Below are 24,554 nucleotides of genomic sequence, written 5' to 3'. Positions count from 1 at the left end.
TTCAATCTAATTAGCAACTGTTGGTTATAATTAAATATATAAAATATTTAAATATTTCTCTCATTTCCTACAGGAACCATGTCCACAAACTCAAAAACTTTTCAAATTAGGGTTTTTTTTATTTTGTTTATAGTACATTCAGTTCAAAACGGTTGACCAAGCACTTGTAAAACAATCAAATAATAAAATAAAAATAAAATAATATACATAAGAAAAAAATCCTCTAAATTAAACAAATCCTGAATACAATGATTTGATGTAACAATTCTGCATGGCTAGTTCAATCTAGTATGTTAATGTAGCTTATTATGAATGGAAGTTCATAACCACCAATACCCTGATGGTACTGGGATGATGCTAATTTAGTTTTTATATAGTTCCATTCATTTTTAGCAACATTAGCATTCTAGACTTCACAATTTCTTAAAGATTCATGAATCTGCTTAAACTCTTAAATCAAACATGTTCTTAATCTTTTAATATGCGTTTTTTTAACCACATAAAACTCCCAACTCTTCCCTTTTTTTTTCGCTCATGTGCCTAAAATGAGAAGCTTGTGAATTAAGACTTGCCCCATTTACTTCAATCAGCAAATCAAATATCTCTGCTTGGTATGTTACGTGTTTTTTCTGCCCCATGTTTTGTTAATTAAAACCCACACACCTGTCTTACAGTTTTAACTATTTTAAAGCTTCAGTTTGTAATTCTTTTCAACATCACCCTCAAACTAAACAATGTTGGCTTATTTAAAAATGATAAAAATCAGCTGTTTAAACCACTTTAAACTGATTAAATTATCTTTAAAATGATTGATTGCAGATTTGAAGCCTCACATACAGGTGGCTAAGTTACACTCCATATAAAAAAAATGTTTTATTTATATATGTGAAGGTCCAGGATAGTAAGAATTTCAAACCTCAAGTAAGACTCCACAGCTGAAATACAGAAGAAAGTTAAATGTGGTCGAATACACTGTGAGAATGTTTCCTTATCTTTAAGCTATTCATCTTGCCAAAACAGTGTTCAACACAAGATCATATGGATTAAAAAAAAAAAAAAAAAAACTTAACTAAACATATCTACATGCAAAGTGAACGCAACTCTGGAAAACTTCAAAATCAGATTTTTCCTGTTCAAATTGCACACACAGCCTGCTGCAAAAAAATATCAATAAATAAAAGACACACCTTTTTGATAGGATATTGAACAGAAACCTTGAAGTGTAACACAAAGGTGTGTGTATACGTGCGAGTGGATTCCGTTTTCTTTTCCTACTGCAGTCACCAGTCACATCACACTCGTCATGGTCAGGGCCCCAAAAAAGAAAAATGATCAAGACTTTCACATAATAGCATAGGTCACACAAAGGCTGGCTTATTCTTCACACACTTCTTATTTGAATTTTAGGTTCCACCTTAAGTGGTCCTCTTCGAATTTTAAGAGGTGGGTCCTAGAAAAATTTTGTATTTACTAGTATATGCTCTGTATACCCAATGATTGTAAAGAATTTAATGACACTTTGTATCCTTGATGTAATGAAATTGCTGTACAATTTAAGGTGGAAAAGAAAACTCACATAAGAACCTGGCTAACAAGAAGCCATGCCTCAGCTTCATTCAGTAGAAGGGAAGTGAGTGTGAAAGTAAAAGGCAGCTGCGCATGAGCATTATGAGCGCGTCGTGTGATTTTACTCATCTAAGTGAGGAACAGCAGGTTTTTCGTGTGGAAGAGCAGCTGGAGTGTGTGAGGAACACGAGGCAAATTTTAAAATTAAGCTCTGCAGATGCCTGAGGTAGTGCATCATTTTGTTCTCAAAGTTGTGCCCACAAAAGGAGATCCCGGTCTATGCTGTTCATGGGAAAATCTATAGGACCATCTTAAATTTCACAAAAATATTAGATATTACATTTTGGAGCATTATGTGTGGATTTTATTGTTTTCAGCCACTATATGGATCACAAACTGGGCCCAACTCATCCCCAAAAGTACTGGATGGATCTCCATCACTCCACAGAATACATTTCCACATCTCAAAGCTGGGGGTCTTTACACCTCTCTAGCCTAAGTTTGGATTAAAATTACTATACAGCTTAGACTCCTCCGGACACTACCCATAAGCTACAAAATGATGTGTGCTCAGAGATCTGACTAGAGGATTAAGAGGTGGGGCTGAAGCAGGGGGCATGGCCAGGTATCAGGGTGAGGGGTCCATGCTCGGGAGGTCAGAAGCGGATGAATGTCGCGTCAATCTGCCGGACGCTGGGCAAGGCCAGCATGATCTTGCGCCTGTACTGAGGGTCCTTCTGAAGAGGGTTCCGCTCCAAATACACCGTCTCTAAACGTTTGGCATTTTTCAACTCATCCAGATCGCTCCAGTTCTCTATCTGGTTGTCATTCATCTGAGAGGAGATAGAGATAGTTAGTTAGTTAGTGTGTGAGAGAGAGAGAGAGAGAGAGAGAGAGAGATATTGACAGTGAAGAGACAGTGGAGAGAGGGAGAGGAGAGAGAAAGAGAATAGAGAAATGAAGATGAGAGAAAGAGGGGACAGAAATAGGGCAGAGGTAAGAAAGAGAGAGGAGAGAGAAAGGGGGATGGAGAGAAAGATAAAATAGAAATAGGTGAGAGAGGTGTGAGATAACAGAGGATGGAGAGGGAAAGGTGTGGGGAGAGAGAGAGAATATAAGTGCAATATTGTGAACAATTCTGTTGGTGGTGGAAGATTTGTTTCTCTTAGACTAGTGACACTTACCCAGAATTCCTGCAGCTCTGTTAGGTGACTTATGTTTTCAATTCTCTTTATTCTGTTGGCTGCAATGTCCAGAGTTGTCAGTTTTTTCTATAAAAATAATAAAATAACAAAAGCAGAGAAACTGAGCCAGAGGCAGATGACAAGGAGAGAATCACTCTGTAGATATTCTGGGACACAGGAGGAGAATAAAAGCACTAAGCTGGGCATGAACACACATCTATAGTGATGTGAATTCCCTCGGGGAATCAACTAGCCGCAAAGGATTTCTAATGTGATCTCTGGATTAAACAATGATTTTAAAACTATTAGAGACCTTTCTGAAAGTATCAGCCATAAGGTTCCAGCTACCTTCTTGTTTCTACACTCACTGTGCATTTTCAAACCTCCACTGACCAAAACAGATCGTAGTTGCTTTGTTAGCCCACTTTCCCCCCTGTTCTTCAATCCTCAAGACCTCCACAAAGCAGGTAAGATTTGGGTGGTGTATCATTCACAGTGCTGCAGTGACAATGACGTGGTGGTAGCATTAGTGTGTGTTGTGCTTGTATGAGTGGATCAGACACAGCAAAGCTTGATGGATGTAATTTATTACTCAGAATCTGATACTAAAGAAGGAACCATTCCATCGAAGCAACTGTTGTGGTTTAACCATGAAGGCTTATCTTTGGACTTACATTGTTTTCCAGACCCTCTATGACCTCGATGCCGTTGTGACTCAGGTAAAGCTCCCGCAGGTTCACCATGTTCTGAAGACCTTCTAACTTGGTGATACGGTTGCTCTGCGGAACAGATGGAGACATCATAGGAAGAGGGAGAAGAAAAAACAGAGACAGTGTGGAATTACACATAGTAATGTTTACAAAAATTAATGTAGCATACCTGAATACTGAGGACAGTCAGGTTATGCAGGCTGTCAAGATTCTGGAGCTGGGTGATCTTATTTGTGCCGAGAAACAAACTATCCAGTGAAGAAAGAGTGTCTAGGTTCTCGATGATCTAAAAAAAAAAATAAAAAAAAAGACTATTAAAAGATTTTGTACTAAACCCGCTGTAAACGTGGCCTTTCCCATGTGCGGGACACACTCTATGGAGCATTAACTCGTCATTTCACAGACTACAGGTGATACAAGTTTTACTTTATTACTGACCCTGATACGATTGGACCCCAGCTCCAGCATTTGAAGGCCAGTGAGGTTTTCAAGGTTCGCAATGCCAGAGATCTTGTTGTGGAGCAGAAAGAGCTTCTTGAGCTTCGTTAGTCTCTCCAGGCCTTCGATCTTCCTCAGGAGATTGAATGATACGTCAAGCTGCCTGCCAGAGTCAGACATACACCAGCATATTAACACCACATACTTCCAGCACTTTAAAGAAACAATAGCCATAAAATTACAGCTTCAAATTATTGTGATGCTCCACTGAGATTTAATAGGAAGAAGAGAGCCTCTGTTGTTGCCACTCCAGGCTCAGCACTGCAGAAACAGCACTATGAAACTTTTGCAGGAGGGTAGGAAACCACACCCCCACCTTGATTCCAGTGATGTAAAGGGAATTACACTCTACTGTAGGGGGAGCCCAGGAGCTAAAATACCAAATCTTACCTAGTGTTGCTTTAATCTGTTCCTCTTTCACAGTCACAAAAGCAAACACCTGGACGTCCCTGACCACATTCCATGAGTGTTTTGCATTTTAAGAGTTGTGCAATGTGGAAAACAAGTGAACACACTACAAACACGAAGAATGCACTTAAGCATGACACTGTTTCCCATATTTCAAGGTAAAATTGACTTTAAACATTTCAAATAAAATTAAAAAGAAAAATATAGAAAAAGGCACCATAATTTTTGCACACCCAACATTTTATTAATTAATTACTCCAACATGTAAAAATCAACAAAAGCATTTACACACTTTCAACCAGGGATGCACAGAACTTTGTTCACACTTAGAGCAATATGATTCCCGTAGACTGAGAAATAAAGTATACACAAACAGTTGCAACTCACTCTAGATCTACGAGGGCCTGCAGGTTCTCCAGTTTGCGGATCTGGTTGTCATAAAGGTCCAGTTCCCTTAGAGAACTCAGGCTCTCCAGGTTCTCAATCTTTTTGATCAGGTTTTGTCTGAGGGAAAGAGTCTGACAAGAGAAAAGTTTCAGTTTCAAGGATTTTCTTATGTGTCTTTACAAGAAAACTGTTTATGACACTCCTGCTGTGTTACAAATAATAGAACAGAACATAAATAAAGAATAAAAATAAGAATATATTAAATAATTATATTATTAAATATTAAAATAAAAGTCCGGTCCTTAAATCAGATTTATTTATGAATTTTTTATATTTCTCCATAAACAAGTGTGCACTAAACTTTACAGAAATGCTGTAGTTCAATTTGCACCCTGTAGAAAATATGCTCATTTATTTCCAGTAACAAAATCAACTGTAAGGACCAGGAGTGCTCAGACTTTCCCTGCAACTGCAAAAACCACAGATGAGTTTAGTTCTATATTAATACTCCACCAAGATTTCCATCTTTGACTGTTCTGTTGCACAGCAATCAAACAGTTAAGGAACATCACTGCTCGACAGGAGAACCATTCATTGTGAAAATGATTACAAATAAATTAGATTATTATATGCTGATGTAGAACAACAACAAGACTCACCTTAGCCTTTTGCAAAACCTCCAGACCCTCGATCTTGCCGATCCTACAGTGGACAAGATCCACGTCCTGACAAATGGACACATTATTTATTGTACTGTAACTATTTAGTATTTGCTCAATATCTATTATTATTGTCATTTTGGTGAAGACAGGCTGAAAGTATGCTGGTGTTGCTCTTTAAAAGCAAATCTGTGGCTACGTACAGATTCCTACATCTGCTGTACTACAGAAGTATAAAATGATGCAAAACCATCCCTGCACTCACCTCTTCATTAGGGTCCAGGGTTATGGTGTCCATATCAACTGGAGACTCCTCCGGACCTGTTTAACAGAATAAAAAAAAACCAGCAGGAGAAAGGGATGAGGGTTAAATGACAGTGGGTGATTTATAGACAGACCCCTGGTAGAATGTTTTTGGTCGATGCCAACATTCAATATGTAACAGAACTGAGCAGACAATGTTCTCCTCAAAGTTTCCCACCATCTTCAGATACAAACACTTAATGCTTGGCCCACACTACATATTTTAATAATCCACACGAGACAACCCACACATAGTGACATTTTTCACAGATGATTTTGAGCTTGATCGTTGTTAGTTCCCACAAGACGCAATCCACCCTGAATGAAACACCACTTTCAGATTACACACACCCAACTGAAAACTCTGGTTGACTCGCTCATTAACGGCTACAGCATGAGAGCAGGCAGGAGATTCTCACACACTATATGCAAACTAACACAATGGATGACAGTGACACCACTGCCACACTAGGGATGAGTGCTTTCATCTCAGAAAAAAAGCCAAGAAAAAGATGTTGAGTAAACCATGGCTGAAAAGGAGGGGTCGACAGGTCTTACTAGCACTTTTCTCCTGTTTATACCTAGATAGGGAGTTAGGGAAGGAATTTTGTTATTAGTTTTGTTTGTTGTTTTGGACTTTTTGTTCACACTATTTGACATATCCTTTTTCTGTTGTGACCTGACTCTAGATCGGGTCATAAAAGAAATCAGAGGGACAACTGCGTCAAACAGCATGAACCAAAAGTCTCTATGTCCTGTGGTGGTTTTACATGTATGTGTGTATTTTTATGCCCAGGCTCTGCCGCCCACTCCAGTCCATGTTTTGCACCTCCACTGTTCAGTTTATTCCATGGGTTTTGTGTGTGTGTCCCAGTTGTTACAGTGGTTTTGGTTTTTCTCACTTAAACTGCATTATTTGAAACCGTTCAAATTCACCTCAATCCATCTTTGCCTAACTGTGTTACGCAACCCCAGACTGGGCCCTAAAGCTTCATTCTTGCTTTTTTACTGTCTCAGCTAAAAGATCGGGGCATATCTTTCTACTGGGTGGGAAAACAGACAGAAATTTTATTTCTAATCACTGTGTAATAAAGTGAATATCACACACCTGTGGAGGCCCGCTGGGCATCAAGCTCAACTTCTCCATTCAGACTCTTCCTCTTAGTCTCATCATCACCGGACTCCTCAGACTCACCCCTCCTGTCAACTTCATAGAAAACATCACCACAATACGGATTAACAATTTAGATCACACATTTAAAAAAAAAACAAAGAAGCCTGAAAGAACCATTTTTGATTTGCAGACGCAAAATTAATTGGCCTTGCTATCAGTGCAGTTTTTGTTTAACGCAGTAGAGTTTTTATATAATTCAGGATATTCAAGATTCAGTCCATGAACACATGACAGGAATTCATTTTTAATGCTCTGCAATACACCCATCCACACACTATGACACACTGCCAGTTCACAAACAAACCAATAATTGTACTTAAAGACTGGTAAGATTCAGACCCCCATAGAGCAGGTATGACATGGGTGTAGAAGGTGATTGTGTGTTAAGCAGGTACGAGATGGTTGAGCTGATGAGCTACTGTCTCAATGGGGTAGGAGTGTCAGAATGGAGAGTGAGTGTACACAGGGTTTGAAAACTCCAGTTGCACTGATGTCTAATCTACTCGTACCAGCACAACACACCACCACCAGGTCAGTGTCACTGCAGTGCAGAGAATGATTCCCCACCCAAATCATACCTGTTCTGTGGGGGTCCTGGGCACTTTAAAACCAGGTGAACATGTCTAACAAACTACATAGTACATCTGCTGGACGACAGTCTGTTATTGTTCAGCCTCAAAGTGCTCATGTATGGTCAGTGCACCTAATAAAATGGAGAATGGGTGTAGAAACAAAGAGGTGGCTTTAATGTTTTGGCTGATCTATGTATATTAGTGAATGGAATTGTTAAAAATCTTTGTGCCATATGGCGTGGCGACAGATCGCCATCAATAAATGTAGTACTGTAATACATGCATAAACAATTCTATAATTCTATTGATTTATTTTAAGATCAAGCATTTTCACAAGTAATACCAAGTAATATAGGTGATCAATTTGATCACATTTACCAGCTGAGTAGAGATTTAAACCGCTTAAACTAAAATATTAACGTCAAAAGCAGCCGTTTTAAAAATATAAATGAAATTAAATTAGAGGGTAAGATCAGAGCAGCTGGCGGCTAAAGCTAACCGGCCCCGTGGACGTAAACACTGAATGAATGGAGATAAATTAAAGAAACCCAGCAAGCTCTAAAACCAAAATCCACCAAAACTTAAACACAACACCCACACCAACTAAACACAACCCTCTGCCCGCTACAGTCAGATAAAACACCACAGTAAAAATGAAGATTCATTTCACCTTCCATCTCCTGCGGCTCGCTACTAGAAAGGGTCGCCATTTCACTCCCTCCACACACACCCACTCGATGTTGATTGGCAGCTCTCGCGCCCAATCAGGCCGCAGAATCCCTGCATAAATAACTCCGTTGTGCTGGATCAATACGGTAATCAATATTAATAGTAGTATTAATATTAATAATAGTATTTATATCATTTAGTATTTTAACAAGTATATATATATATATATATATATATATATATATAGAGAGAGAGAGAGAGAGAGAGAGAGAGAGAGAGAGAGTGATAGCCCGAATTACAAGTTAAGTTTAAATCAACCAGCCACAATGTTAAAACCAATGCCAGGTTTGAATAATACTGAAGATCTAGTTACAAGGGGGCCCTGCAGAGGTGTGTATGTGTCCGCGCGCGCGTTTGGAGTAGATTTTGCATAAGGCGAAATGGTCAGTTTACGGATCTGAGAGCCACATTGTGATGGTCGTACTGTTTGATTGTACCAGTTAGTTCCGACCCTGCAATGTGATTGGCCGAGAGACGTTCCAGGAGTGCCAATATTACACGATAATTGCACTCTAACCGAAGCTCTTCAGGTATCACTCCGCAAAATACATGTAACTTAGCAACGATGCCATTTGTGCCTGGACTTTTTCACCCAGCGGCGATCCGGTTTATTTTCCTTTCGCGCACATTATATTGAACAGAGTAAAGGGTTATGGCGCAGTGGACTTTTATCTGCTTTCGGATTTGTAAATAAAAGAACGTCGGAAATAAATAAAAAAGTAATTGGCTACGTCTGTGTGGTTCTGTGATTGTATTTAACTCGAGTCGAGGCGCGTCTTTTTTCTCCGCTGCTCTTGTTCACCAGCTCAGCACGGCTCTGGGAGCGATACTACAAACCACTCACTTTTAACTTAAACAGAGAGAACTTGGCATCGTTTAGTGTATGATATAAAATCAAGACGATCCGAATTCGCTGTAAAAAAATGGTTAAACCGTGACATTTTAATGACTCGAGGTCCTTGCTATAACGTGAGATATTGGCACTTATGCACTAATCTTCGGCACTCGGCGCATGCCCGTGCCCATATCTTGCGTTACAGCTCTCCCTCTCGTGTATAATCCATCCATTATCTGTAACCGCTTATCCAATTTAGGGTCGCGGTGGGTCCAGAGCCTACCTGGAATCATTGGGCGCAAGGCGGGAATACACCCTGGAGGGGGCGCCAGTCCTTCACAGGGCAACACAGACACTCACACATTCACTCACACACTCAGACCTACGGACACTTTCGAGTCGCCAATCCACCTGCAACATGTGTTTTTGGACTGTGTGAGGAAACCGGAGCACCCGGAGGAATCTCGTGTATAATTGCTTATATAAATATAAATGTTGTATATATGTAGGATCACATCATGCTTTAGATTCATAAAAGACACACATACAAAGTAATATATTACAGATTTTATTTAGAAATAACACCTAGAAGGACAAACTTGGACAATTCTGTTGCTTTGCTGTGAAATAATATCAGTATTTCTGTCTAAAATCACACTGGGTTACTGCCATACACTCCGCTTAGTGTTCACAGTCGGAGAGTGTAGTTAGACTTGGTCAGGCCTCCATCAGTAAACATACAAAAAACCGATAAAGAAGTATCTCATCAGTTTTCAGCATAGTCTCTATCCCATCAGTAATGCAGAGTCAGTTACCACAGAAATTCAATTCCGCATGCTCTCAAAAACACAGAAAATATAAGAACATACATCAGCTCATTGTCTGGTTATATTGGAAGTCTATGGGCTGATTCAACAACTTTACTGTTTAAGGAATTGTTTTGAAATAATTTTCAGTGGTATTCAACCATACACAAAACAGCCATAACGTTAAAATAGCCTTATTCTTTCTACACTTGTTGTCCTTTTTATCCACGTCACTGACCCTAATGGTGCCCTTTGTGGTTCTATAATTACAGACTAGCCTATCTGTTACTCTGCATACATTGTTAGTCATGCGGCTAACCAAGTATACAGAGCAATAGCTGTACTACAGTCTGTAATTGTAGAACTACATAGTGCACCTGTATGTAGGGTCAGTAGAGCTGATAAAATAGACAATGATTTTAATGTGTTGACTGATACAGAACACAAAGTAGATATAGATTAGGCTGAAAACTCTGAAGTGCTTCTTTAAACTTTAGCAAGGTGAATTGTTTGAAACACAGTTTCTAAAATATTATTAAAGGCACACTGCTTTAAAGAGTTTCAGTCTGTAACCACTATGATTATTAGATTTTAAATTTAAAACATTTAAGGTTACTTCCTAAACTCACACTTGGCATAAATATTGATGACACTGATTTAAAATAAAACAGGAAAACAATAAACAAACAGGGGGCAATGGTCACTCTGGTTATGCAAAGGATACAAAGGTACAAGGAGGAGAAAATGGACTTTCAGGCTTTCATTGCAGTATCAACATTATTTGTAGCTTTGATTGAGACCACTCTAATCCTTCAGGATTTGCTTTAGAAAAATCAGAATTCCACCTATTTTTCAAAATTCTTACATCGTCCTCTGTTTGAGGTGAAACCACAGTAATGTAGAGGGATCTGCTCTGCCGTGGCTGATTGTAGAGATTCAGATTTCCTTTTAGTGGTGGTGAATGGAACCATTCATCTCATCTCTAATACACACCCAGCATTTTAACTCTTCACAACCACCCCTCGAAAGAGCTCTATATGGAGTGATGATGAGCGGACATCTTAATAAATTATTCTCTACATTACAGTGTCCTGAATGAGTTTAAAAATCACCATATTCAGTCAGACATCAGCCATGTGTCTTTTAGTGCAAGACGTCTGGTTCCATGCACCTCCACTGTACAATGTGCTCTTTACAACCACAACTCTCTCCTTCCTTGTGTTTACATCCTAACCACAGAGCTATAGAAAAATATGAAAATTAGGCATGGAATTGCTCTTTAAAGAATACAATTTTGGTGTAACATTTTAAACTTTAAAATTTGTGTGCAGTGTTTTCGGCACCACTGTAAAAAGAAAAAAAAATTATATATATATATATATATATGACACACAACCTGTCACTTTCTGCAACAAAACTGAGTAAACTAAAACAAACCATTTTTTGTGCACATTTATATTACAGCCCTGTCTTCAGTATAATTTCAACAATCTGAATTCTCTGAAAGGCACTTCCTATGACACAGTCCATATTAAATTATATTAAACACACAGCAATGCTTTTCAGGTAAATCATTAAAGTTTGACAGCATCATTATGCAAAAGTACCATGTACCTCAAATATGGGTTTTAAACTTTTTTTAATATTTATTTTATATTATAAAGCTGTCTTTTGTGTAAATGAAAAACATTGCCACTAACAATAATCTGTTGAACACTGTTGTTTATGTTTGTATGAGAATGTACAAGTAAATGCAGAAAATATAGACTAAACCATATAAAAATAAAACTGAATGGCTTTCCCACCCCTGAGCTCAGTGTGTTCTGGAGATACATGGTTTTCTCTGCAGTGACAATGCTCTGTTAGGTTGCTCTTTTTTTTTATAATTAGTATTTACTTTTACAGGCTCACAGTCTTTACAGTCTTCATGACTGAGTGTAAAAGGTAACCTAGACTGTATATATGGAAAAATACATTTGGAATATTTGAAGCAAAAATGGCAGTCTGTGGTAAAACATTACAAATAAATGTCTAATTATTATATTAGGTCCACGGATTAAGTCTATATTCTGAATAAACAAAAATTTGACCCGGTATTTAGTCTTAGATTACACTTTGTGTACACAAAACTGACCGAAATCCTATAAATATCATCCACACAAACTGGAATATTACTTTTATATCTAACTCCAAGTGAGTGAACTAGAACTATGCTGGAATTTGAGCATCAACATAAGATATAATTCAGCAATAAAACGATTATTCATTAGAGTAAACGTTATCTGCATCACTTGGTTTTAAGATCTTTAGCCATAAAACAAATAAAAACAACACAAAATAGAAAACATTTGGAGGACAGCAGCCCTCCACAACATAAACAACACTGATCACAATAACAAATCACATGTTATAGCGTAATTCTATTACCCTCCTTAATAATGTGATGTAAAATTTAAAGATAAAAGTCACAGTTTTGTCCAGATCCAGAACTCAGTAGCTCTCTGTTTGTATTTAAGGCCAAACATATTTGTTGTGTTTGAAAGTTTGCCCAGGACTGATTTTAGTATAAACCATTGTTCAAAGGAAGACTCTTATTTATCTTCATCTTTACTCAGAAACTAATCCATTTGGATTATTTAATGTCTAGTGTGTATTTGAGCATTAGTTTGTAATAAAGCAGTTGTTTGTAAAACTTTTTAAAAATCCTATTATCAAGTTCTAAACTCAGCGAAGAAGAGGATAAAGAATATCAGAATATCAGTGTAATACAGAACAGTCTCACAGCCTAGTGTGATTCACCAGATCACTATCCTAACAGAGCTGTGTCTGTGGTGAAAAGAAAGCTCTAGATAAATGCTATTGCCCTGGGTGTGACCTCATAAATATAAGACGGGTGTTTTATCAGAATGGAGCACAGAGTAAAGTCCTGCACACGCTGGAAATAACAATTAAAAAGAGGGTTAGAGTCATTCAGTGGTCAAGGCATTGGGCATATGTTTAGGAGATCACTGGTCTTATCCCCTTTGCCTCAGTTGTCTGAGCCTGGGGGTCATAGAGAGCACAGATATCCTTACTCTCTGGGTGGGTAGGATGGCCCTCCCTATCCTCAATATCTCTGCTCATGGCACTAGTGTCCTTGGGTTGATGTGACAGATCTGGGCAGTGTGTGTTCTCCAGTGTAGTAAGGCGGTCAATGGCATTGCGTGAGCATCACTTCGTAAAGAAGCAGTGGGTTTGTTTTACAAGTCTCAGAGGCTAGGGGACATGTGTGTGCACAATCGGAGGGGATGACTCACTGATGAGGAAATCAGCAAGAATTTTCTGGACTTATGTCCCAAGGATTTAAACCTTAACTAAAGAAATAAAAGTGAAAGTAGGTGCATATTTATTTGTTTTTTAATTTAATATAATTAATTTTAAACTCATTTTTGCAAAGATAAATTTACTTTTATGCCTTTAAACTGAGTATGTGTGTGTGTGTCTCAGACAAAACAGGAAAATAAAACACTTGCAAACTCTACTTAAATGAGAGAGAAGTGTAAAGAGCGCTGGTCTCACAATCCATGTTTCACTAGTCAATACAGTCTACTGAGGAGAAATAAGCAGCATTTACTGAGCTCAGATCAGATCAGAGTTACTACGGCCAATATATTTCAGACATACACTAAATGGCCAAAAGTTTGTGGACACATGCTCAACTAAAATTTCTTATGAAATGAATGGCATCCATCAGGAGTGTACTCCTCTTTGCCGCTCTTCTGAGAAGGTTGTACATTAGATATCAGTACATTGCTGTCAGGGGATGTGATGGCATTCCGCCCCAGGGGCATCAGTGAGGTCAGTCTCTGGTGCTGATGATTAGTTCAGGATCACAAACACCACTCTAACTCATGTCAGACTCAGCTCCATCACTTCCACTTTGTGATTTGTGTCTGTTCTCATCCTCTCTAGACTGACTGATTCCTACAGATAAATCCGTCCCCTGTTGTGTCCCAACACTGAGGTTCCTCTCATCAGCTCCATCGATTTACTATTTAATCTTATTGGCCATTTTATTGGAAACACCATCCATGTCCAGTTGTATGCAACTTCACAACTTCAGAGAAACAAACACTTAAGTATAATCAGAATTTTGCCTCGTTAAAACATTTTCACAATCTCAATTCATCTGCTGAATTGATCATTTTTGGCATAATAAATATAATAGAAAAATAAACTGTTATGTTTATGTAATTAATTCATTTGTGACTTGAAATTGTGAAATTGGCCACTAATGTGAGTGTGACGTGTGTGATGTGTTACTGTCTGAGCCCCCTGCACCTAAAAAATACTCCAGATGGTAGGTTTATCTTAAAAAATGGTCAGCAAGTAAAGTTATACAGAACTAAACACAGTGGATGCTCAGTGTCCGGCTCCATTAAGACTGACTGTACCAGTGCATTGACCTCTGAAGAGCCTCCTCCCAGCTCTGAAGGACAGGTTTATAAACTCCATTTTTACACAAATCCCCTTTACCACTCAGAGGAAGAAACAGATGGTCAGTCATCTGCAGCTTCTTCAGCTCCTCTTTATTCTTCCAGTAACCTGAGAGAGAGAGAGAGAAAGATGTCACAAAATGAATCAAGAACTACAGGAAAAATTGGGACCCATAACACATCCCTCACAAAACCATCTTCATCAGATCAACAGCAGTTAAACACAGGGACACAGGAAGAATTCTCATGTTCTGTGCATATTAACATTATTGTGTGGAACTGGAGTCCACCAACCCACACACTGTGAAACAAGACCACTCAGTCAGTTTTCTGTGTGCTGCCTAAGTCAGAAAACATGGGATAAAATGAGCCATTATGATTCTGCTCCGTTTCTGATGTCAAGTGCAGAGATTTTAGAATTGCCCCACAACCTTGTCTGAGTCCAATCAAAGCGCTAGACCCATATACATGTGAGAGCGTAAAGACAAGGTTCAAATGCAGCAAAACAGACACAAGGAGCACAGAGAAATAAGATTACTGAGTAAAAACTGAGAAAATGCGAAAAGAGAGGAAAGAGAACCAAGCAAAAAAGGCAAAAATTCAGAGCTCCTACTCATCACTCCTCACCGCTCTGCCCTTGGGTTGGGGTGAACAGCGAGCGGCTCATTATCATTTAAAGGAACAGTCACTGAAAACGGGCTTATACGGGAAGAATGCTGCTGTGGTACTTGTAGGGTTTTGACCAAAGAACGTCACAGACGTTTCATTATTTTAAATAAATTATATTTTAAAAAAAGACTTCAGATCTGAAAATATACACAGCTGTCTGTGTCCATCCTTCTACAGTGAGAAGATCAGCTCAACACTGAGGGTCTCAAAGAACCGACAAATAAACCAGCAACTAGATCTACATTAGTGTTTACTCTTACCTACTCCGAGCCCCGCCACGAAGGCCGCTCCCAGGCAGGACATGTCAAAATGAGAGGAGCGCAAGATCTTACGCCCCAAAAGATCCGTGGTCAGCTGCATGACAAAGTCATTAACACAAACGCCACCATCTGCCCTTTAAACGCAAACATACACAAACATACACAGGGGATTAACTCTTTTTTTCACCTCTCAGCCGGTAAACACTGCAATTCTACACTTCTGTAGATAACTATACAAGACATGAAATACATTACAACTAGTTATATAGTGTAAAAATACTTTTTAAAACACATTTTGTGTAACATATATTTGTAATTCAAATTTTAAAAATTTTCCCACTGTTTTGTCAGTTAGATGTAAGATGACAAGGAAACGGACAGACCTTATTCTAGTGATGGGAATTCGTGTTTCTCGAAGCATAACATCAAACAGCTGCTTGTTCCTGAAACATAACATTAATACAGTTAAACATTGGGTTCAACTGGTACACGGTGCAGTGCAGGTACCATCCCATACACAAACTGCTCTGTCTTCATGAATGAATCAGTTTATGTTCCGTAGACCAGGTCCCGCACATAGAGGTTGAAAAAGGAGCCCACCTGAAGGCAATGGACTCCAAAATGGCTCGGACAAGGTGGCTCTTGGTGGTGGACGGTTTTAGGCCCATAAACGCAGCACATGCTTTTGGGTCATTTAAAGGAGCCTGAAACACACACATACACACACACACACACACACACACACACACACAAATGTTTTAATACACACACAGTTTACAAAGAAAAGCAGATAAACTGAGTGTGAATATATCTGTGAGTAACTAAACTAAAAGTGACTTACTAAAAACTGCCTGCACTCAAGTGAACGCAGGAAAGAAAAACAACAAAAGAGACATTAAAACCAAAACAAACACACCAGAGCGATTACAGAGTCAATGTCTTGAAGCTTTAGCTTAACTGTGATTGTGTTCTGTGCACAGTGCTGATGACCCCCTGATGCAAGGACTGTGTGAATTTATGATACATTGTGAAAGTTCCCAGATGCCTCACATGTGAGGGCCCCATGTGATTAACACTGCAGGAGAGTTCTGAATTACAAAACTGCCTTAACTCTCTTTCTTACTCATTGCTCCGGTACGTAATTTCTGTGTCTGTTATAAACACATTCAAGTGTAAAGCCAACCTGTAAACCACTGAAGGAGGGAACGAAACACACTCCGTCTGAATCCTTCACACTGTTGGCCATGGACACTGTCTCCTTCACATCAGAGAACAGTTCTGAAGAAGAAGATAGCAAGAAAAATACATCACTGACCATCTTGCGTTTAACACAGGAGCAGCAGACTAATGCAAAGCAAAAACAGCTAGAGGACTCCATCCTCCAGGACAAGCACAGGACGAGCAGGGCATCATCAGGGGCCGGAAACACTGGCTCACTAAGGCTGCTTTTCCACTGCATTGTCCATACACGACTCTACTTAGCTTTTCTGCTTTTCCATCAGGTAAATTTGGTTCTGGTTCTGGAACTGGGTTCTTTTTTAGACCCTGCTCTCTCCTGGTTCCAACCAAGCTGAGTAAGGACTAAACATTGCAGAGCGCTGATTGTCCACAGAGCGTCATCACTCTATGCCACGTAATGCAGGCGTCCAGCACAAACTTGCCATGTATAAAATCTCCAGCTACAGCAGAGATCACATTTGTTTTTATCTGACTCACAACGACAGCACGGGAAACTACACGTGGTCTTTTGAAGAGGTTCAAAAGCTCCTTGGATTGATGGCCGACAAAATAATCCAGTAAGATCTGGATGCTGCAACAAGGAAGGACACAAATTTGAACTGTTGACGATGATGATGAATAAACAACGTGTATCATTACTGGCGCTGCTGTTTTCTGTGGTTTCCAAAGCCCGCTGTTCCCGTTAAGAGATGACAGGGGTTTTGAGATTTCGGGGGAGCTGTTGAATTCAGATCAGAGAGTAGAGTCTAGTATATTCCAACCATGCAGTGGAAAAGTGCCATAACTGGCATTACTATAAAGGTGCTAGCAAGCCTGGCAATTGTCAGCTGAAGTGACAGATTCGGGCAGATCCCCATGTGTTTTATTTTATTATTACAGAGTGACACAACTCCAGTGTTATTGAAAATTATATTTCTTGGAGGGAGTTGCACAATAATGTTCAATAAAATTTGGTTACAAACCTGTTCAGAAACCAAAATGTAGAAGATGGAAATTGCACATTTAATTATGTACTAAACAATCCCTTTAATACCGCAGCCGTGAGACAGTTGTGTGTTCTAGAGAAAGTTAAATATGAATATAACTGACCAATCTCCTGAGCCCATTTAATAGCGGTTCCTGTTCCAGCAGCGTTGCCCTCAGCGAGATAAACCACCTCGGAACCAATCTTCCACCCCACCAGAGGATATAAACCTGGGGCGGAGGGTTGTAATAAAATAAGAGAGATGGAAGAAAGAAGAAGAGGACTGGATTAGTCTGAGAATGAGAAAACAAAAATGAGAGTCCACATGAATCACCCAGTTATCAACAATAAACTTACCAGTTATCACTCACTTGTGAAATCTACATGAGTCACCCAGTTATCACCAATACAGTACCAACTCACCAGTTATCACAACTTGTGAAAATAGGTCCTTATTTAAATATAGTAGATGTTTATTTAGGATTACTTTAGAATTTAGGTATATTTTAGAATTTAGAAATATATAGGGTATAAATAAATACATTTCCAGGGAAACTGGTCTTTATCCAGCTGTTTCTGCACACGTGCAGATGTAGAATATCTAAAGAAATCAGGGTAATGGTAGACATGCGCTATTACTATTATGTATCTGCATTGTTTACCCTGGGTCTGAGTGTATTGATGAAGTGAGAGTGTTGTGTATGTGTGTGTGTGTGTGTGTACCTGCCACTGAGGTGTGTGGTTTGTTCCCTGTGTTGATGTCCATGAAGGTGCCGGTTCCCATGGTGATCTTAACATCTCCTATATCAAAGCAGCACTCGCCAAACATTGCCGCCTGCTGGTCAGCCATCTATAAACAATCAAAATCAACTCATAACAGTGCCTTAATATTATACAACAATAACAACAACATCTACACAATCTCTTTAACAACAATCAGCAGATTATACAAAATTACATCATTCTATAACAACAATAATCATAACCTGGTGGTTATATATTTACACAATCACATCTAAAGGATCACAACAAAGTAAATATTAACAATGTCTTTTTTGGCTGCTCCCTCTAAATATTAACACTACATTTTTTTTTTCATATAAATGAACAACTAATACTCACAACCGACATGATTGGAATAGGAACCCCAAAGATGGTGGGATCAGATGAGCCAAAATTGTGGCTGAGAGAGAGAGAGAGAGAGAGAGAGAGAGAGAGAGAGAGAGAAAGAGATATTAATAATGTTTTGTTTATAACTATATAATGAATGAATGGGTGAGTGATATTTTACCAGGTGTTGTAGACTCTGGGGAGGATGGAGAGAGGTAGAGAGAGGAGAGAACACAGAAACACACTCCAGCACATCTGAAATAGACAAACATGGGTTGATGCTAACATGGTTACACTGTGATAACCACCAATAAATCTTAGGAATTTGAGGAAAATGAACTCTGTTAAACCTGATATGAATCGAATATTGCAGTGGAGCTGGCATTGGAATAATCTGTGGCGTGGACCAAACCTGAAGAGATACACACAAACATCAATAACTGTTGTATACAATGTAAAAATTTCACAAAAATTTGAAAGGATAAAGTTAAGTTTACCTTTAGTGAGTTTATAAAGCAGCCAAGTGTCAATGGTCCCAAAGAGACACCGCCCTTCATCAACTGCCTGCTTTAACTAGAGAGAGAGAGAGACAAAGAGAGAGAGAGAGATTAACTCACAGGATTATCATTGTTGAGTAAAGTTATGTAAGGTGTGGTACAATATGGGATTCTGAGTAAAGGTGCAGTGTTCGAAGGGATGCTGAGTAAATGTGTGGTACCTAAGGGTTGCTAATTTAATGTGTGGTACTTGAGGGATGTTGAGTAAAGGTGCAGAACCTGAGGGATACTGAGTAAAGGTGCAGTACTTGAGGATTGTTGAGTAACATCCAGGCGAGTCGTAGAGAGACGTGTTGAGGAGTAAACACTACTAAACTCGCTGCTAAAAAACGCTTCTGACGAGTGAGGAAGTGCAGCATCTTCATCACTCCATGAACAGTCTGATACATGAGACACACACACACACACACACATACACACACTTTACTTATTAAAACATCTCTCTCTCTGTCTCTCTGAGGTTTCTGTGGTAATTCAAACAGTGAATAAAAAGTTACAGACAAGTTACATTTCAGCCGAGTACAAACAGTCATTACATTCCATCAAACATACCATTCCACCTTAAAAAATGTGGTGCTTAGAACTGCATTTCCCCATAATCGTAGATGTTCCTTTTAATGCCACCTCATGGTTTCTGCTCTTTGTATTTCTACAAAGGCAGTTTCTTGCTCTCCATACATTGTTACCCTCCTTTCCCCTTGTTGTTAAATGGTCAGGACCCCACAGAGCAGGTCTGATTTGGATAGTGGATCATTCTCAGTGCTGCAGTGACACTGATGAGAATGATCCTCCATGATGAAAGGGAGCTGACAAATTATGCAGGGCAAGAGAGAGACTACAGCCTGTGATTGTAGAATTACACAATGTTCCAGAAAGGTCAGTGAAGCTGGTGAAATGAACAGTGAGAGCAGAAACTAGAGCAGGCTGCGTTTGTGCTGAGAGTGGTTCTCCCACTGCAGCTCTTTATCAGCTGGAGATCTGGACTGAAATCATTTCAGTTGAGTGAGAGCTGCTGTTTCTCTTTAAGGGGAAGTCACTGTTTCAACAAAAGTGTGTCATTTCCTTCTGACAAAAACTGCCCTTGAGAACATGACTGACATCACGCACTGCTGTAAAAACGAAATTGCGACAGCTTCTCATTCAGAAATTCAACCTAGAATTAACTCTGCAAAACAATCTTTAAAAACCTGAGGAAATATTTTATTAACAGCTAACAGCGATTCATTACTTATTAATTCAGAGGAATTATAAAATTAACTACACCTTATTCTACAAATACTTATTCATTAACTATGAATTTTCTGTATTTATTATCAATTATTAATTGACAGGAAATGTATTAATAACTGTGAAATATTCTGTGTATATTTTAGATTATTCATTAACTAATAAACATTATACAACACCTAACATTAATATGTTAGTATCCCGTTATTAATTATTCTGTATTGATAATGTATTCAGAATCTGCTATGAATTATTCAGTATTTATTATGAATTACTCTGTATCTAAAACGTATTAATCAGTATCTACAAATTATTCAATATCTAATATCAATTATTTTAAAAGTGTGAACACATTCCTGTGAATGTCCCTATAACTAATATTTGGTCATAAACCTCGTGTGCTGACCTTCATGGTGCAGGAATTGTTCCAGGATCTGACCATCTCTGCTGCCCTCAGGTCCTGCCAGCTGATGAAGTTATGGAACGTTTTTCCAGTGTATCTGAAAACACAACACAGAACACAACCAAAACTCGCACACACAGTTTTTACATTAATAACACAGAGATCTGGATCTAAACTCATAGGGTAGGTTTCCCACAACGGGATCAAGCCAAGTCCTGGACTATATACTCTTTATAATAGAAAATCACAATGAATTACACAGAATGCTGTGTATTCCAGGACTAGGCTTAAGCCCTGTTTGGGAAATAACCCCATACTTTTTATACATTAATAACACAAAACTCTGGATCTGAGTTCATATTGTTCATACATTAATAACACAGAGATTTGGTTCCAAAATCATACTGTTTATACATTAATAACACAAAGGGATTTGGTTCTAAATTTATTTTGTTTATGCATTAATAAAACAGATATCTGTATATAAATTGTTTTCATATGCTCAGAGTTGTATTTATAAAAATGAATGCACATAGTATCTCTGTGTTATAATGCAGAATAGACCTGCAGTGAGCCGACAAGCCAGGGATGAGGCTGGCACTTGGGCCCTGGGGCCTTGGCACAGCTCTGTGCCAAGCCACTGACATTATTTAAAAGATCGGTTTCCTGTCCTTAAAGGATTAAGATGTTCTCACCTGTCCCAGGTAGTGAAAGTGGCTCTCTGCGTGGAAATGCCCAGAGCTTCAATCTGACACATCTGTAAACCTGAGTCTAAAATATGAAGAGAACAGAGGACCTGGACTGTCAGCACATTAAAAGAAGACAAAATCTGATAAATCAGAAAACGACTCACTTCTAAACAAAGTAATAGTTAAAATCAGTAATGAAAACGTTATTATTATTATTGCTATTACAAATAAAATAAAATATATAATACATTCGAAAGTTATATATATATATACAGTTTACACAGTTCATCTTTAGCCTCACAGATCCATGTACTTTCTCATGTTGCAGTGGCATCTGATGTCCATATGTTATGTAACTGTGGTGCTGGTAAAGCAGAGTGATTATATTTCAGATTTCTAACCTTGTACAGCTCCTTTCACCACTGAAACAAACCCCTGCCACAGCTCCTCAGGGTCCATCTCCACTCGACCCGGCTCAGGGTACTGCAGGGAGACCTGACATGGAAAAAATCACACACACACACTTAATCAAAATGACATAGTCCACCAAACAAAGCTATGCAGGAAACAGCGTCCTATGTCTACTGATGAATGACTAGAGAATCACTTGCATTGCCTTAAGTTTCTAGGGAGAGTCTGGTGCCTTTCACCCTTAACATGGCCAAGAACCACCTAATACTGCTGGAAAAAAATCAGACAAAAGAACCAATCACAAGTCTGCAATTTTGGCATGACGTGTAGAAGGAGGCAGAGAGCCAATCAGAATGCAGCTGAGAGAATCTTAACAGTGAGACCAATTAAACACGCTAAAATTATCAGACTCTCAGGCAACTTTTTGGCGGAGTGTCTGTGACTGAGACTAAAGGGCGATCAACACAAACTGTGCAGTATCCAATGAACCTAACATGTGTGTCTGACAGAGTGGAAAGTGAGTGGACACATCAGTGGACACAGGGTGCCGCCCACAGGATACTGTTGGCTGGATGTTTTTAGTTAGTGGATTATTCTCAGAACAGCAGTGACACTTAGGGGTTAACAAACTCCAGCAGCACAGTTGTGACTGATCCACTTGTGCCAGCACAACACACTAACACATCTGTGTCACTGCAGCGCTGAGAATAATCCACCATCCAAATCATACCTCTATGGGTGTCCTGACCATTGAACAAGAGGGCAAAACTGGTTTAACAACGTATGCAGAGCAATGTATGGACTACAGCCTGTAATTGTAGAACTATAAAGTGAACAGTCTGGTCAGTGGAGCTGAGACAATGTACATTGAGCGTGTATTACCAAGCTATTAATCACTTGCAGTACAATAACAAGATATAATTGTGAAGTACAACAATACAAAAAGGACAGCATGGTGGCGGAACAGGTAGTGTCGCTTTCACACAGCTCCAGGGTCCTCCGGGTGCTCTGGTTTCCTCCCACAGTCCAAAAACACACGTTGGTAGGTACATTGGCTACTCAAGCTTGTCCATAGGTGTGAGTGAATGTGTGAGTATGAGCCACCCTGCTAAGGACCGGTACCCCCTCCAGGGTGTGTTCATACCTTGCGGCCAGTGATTCCAGGTAGGTTCCTGACCCACCGCAGCCCCGAACTTGATAAGCGGTTACAGACAATAAATGAATAACTAACACAAACAGTCGCTCTGGTGAAATAATGCACCTTTAAGTCAATCTAATTTTTACCACTTTTTTACTTTAAACAACATTATAAACCCAAGCTCAGAGGAAACATGTTGAAGAACAGTGCACTGTAATTAAAAACATATATTTGTAGACATCTGGTTACTATCACCACCATTGAAAAGAATTTAGAAGTTTTTAATATCTCCACAATCTCCTTCAAATTAAAACCGGACTTTTAAAACCACTCTGCATGAAACATATGTGGACTTGTCCTTTAAGTGTTGTGATCTATAGGCTGTTTTGCTTGGGGGGAAATTTGAGTGCACAAGTTTGGGTCCTGTCACATGGATTACACCCTTAGGGGGATGAGCAAAGCATTTCAGCCCCACTCTGTCCGCTCGAACATGTTTGTAATGATGGTATAAAGTTACCTTAGTTGAGCAGGATCCTCTGATATTGGCTTTTTTGTCATAAACATGACACCTGATGGAGGTGGTGCCCACATCCACTGACAGCACGCAGCTCTCTCTCTTACTGAAGCCGTTTCTCTGCGTCCCCATAGCGGACAAAAGGGCTTCAAATCACGCGAACCTCCACAGATGTGGACTCATGACCGCGCGGGAGACCCTCATAAAGATTTTCCGACTAAATAAACCAGCTCTGATAAGCCCTGTTTACCGATTTTGCTCAATACAAACAGACTCAACTTGTATGATCTCTGGTCCGCTTAGTGGCAGAGCTCAGAGATACAACTACTGGAGCCTGTTTCTTTAAGATATGTGGCACGCGGGACACAGTGGCGAGCGCTAATTGGTTCCGAGCGCCGCGGACGAGTCCATTTTCTGTACAAATGGGGAACAACGCGCCCAGTCCTTCAAACCGAAACTGGACGTTTTTAACTGCTTTTTGTGTCACAAATAACCATCCGGATAACTGTATATTACACATAAACTAACAGACACTTATCACTATCACTCAAGCATTTACGCGAGCCCAAGCCCTACTAGGTTAAACGTTTTACTTCAGCATAATCAATGAACAGTGTTATTTCTCTCAGAGAATTATGGGCAAATGAAAAATAACTTTTTATAACTAAAAACTAAAGACAAGCGTTCTCTGACGGTTAAGGGCGCACCCCTACAATGCTAAAAAATGCGCAACTCCATTGAGGGGTGTGAATCGGCTACTGGTTCACGTTACGTCACACATCAGTCGATAGATGGGCGTGTTCTCGACTTAAAGGTACACTGCGCTGCTGTACACGTGCAGTGAGGGGCGAGGTGATAAAACAAATTGTGTAGCTTTTCAGATTCAAAATCAGTAAAAGTTATGAATAAAACACTATACTCACACCTACTGTTCTGGATTTGTCTGTACTGAATGACGTTTGTCATTTTTGGTGGCAAATAAGGATGACTCTTATCTTAGTAATACTACTAACTTTAGTAATACTTTGCAATATTGGTCACTGCATTGGAAAAAGCTCTGTAAAAGC

General features: G+C 39.2%; 2 protein-coding genes across 3 annotated transcripts; both read right to left on the bottom strand.

Moving 5' to 3' along the window:
- Positions 1–116: 116 nt before the first annotated feature.
- LOC136676127 (protein phosphatase 1 regulatory subunit 7-like) lies at positions 117–8,267 on the bottom strand. The gene is made up of 10 exons (XM_066652996.1): positions 8,132–8,267; positions 6,824–6,922; positions 5,678–5,733; positions 5,413–5,478; positions 4,754–4,884; positions 3,899–4,061; positions 3,630–3,746; positions 3,425–3,529; positions 2,751–2,837; positions 117–2,399 (listed from the first exon to the last, which is right to left on the bottom strand). Exons 1-10 carry the CDS (start codon positions 8,169–8,171, stop codon positions 2,223–2,225), a joined length of 1,041 nt encoding a protein of 346 aa, XP_066509093.1. The 5' UTR covers positions 8,172–8,267; the 3' UTR covers positions 117–2,222.
- A 5,023-nt stretch (positions 8,268–13,290) lies between these two features.
- Positions 13,291–23,777, bottom strand: LOC136675885 (putative glycerol kinase 5). 2 transcript variants are annotated; one of them, XM_066652682.1, is made up of 16 exons: positions 23,491–23,777; positions 21,826–21,919; positions 21,431–21,506; positions 20,739–20,832; positions 19,354–19,485; positions 19,046–19,121; positions 18,899–18,960; positions 18,730–18,803; positions 18,561–18,621; positions 18,162–18,288; positions 17,564–17,668; positions 16,419–16,513; positions 15,836–15,939; positions 15,619–15,678; positions 15,236–15,369; positions 13,291–14,415 (listed from the first exon to the last, which is right to left on the bottom strand). In XM_066652682.1, the coding sequence occupies exons 1-16, from the start codon at positions 23,617–23,619 to the stop codon at positions 14,249–14,251; spliced, it is 1,590 nt and encodes a 529-aa protein (XP_066508779.1). In that variant the 5' UTR covers positions 23,620–23,777; the 3' UTR covers positions 13,291–14,248. The 2 variants fall into 2 exon arrangements, 1 of the variants encoding a protein (XP_066508779.1); XR_010796227.1 differs by having other exon boundaries at positions 14,276–14,415; positions 15,236–15,364.
- Between the last annotated feature and the right edge of the window lie 777 nt (positions 23,778–24,554).

Source organism: Hoplias malabaricus, chromosome X1 (genome assembly GCF_029633855.1).
Source record: "Hoplias malabaricus isolate fHopMal1 chromosome X1, fHopMal1.hap1, whole genome shotgun sequence".
In the NCBI taxonomy this organism is placed as follows: domain Eukaryota; kingdom Metazoa; phylum Chordata; class Actinopteri; order Characiformes; family Erythrinidae; genus Hoplias; species Hoplias malabaricus.
Note: the sequence above shows the minus strand (reverse complement) of the source record. Positions and strands in the feature narration are given on the sequence as shown.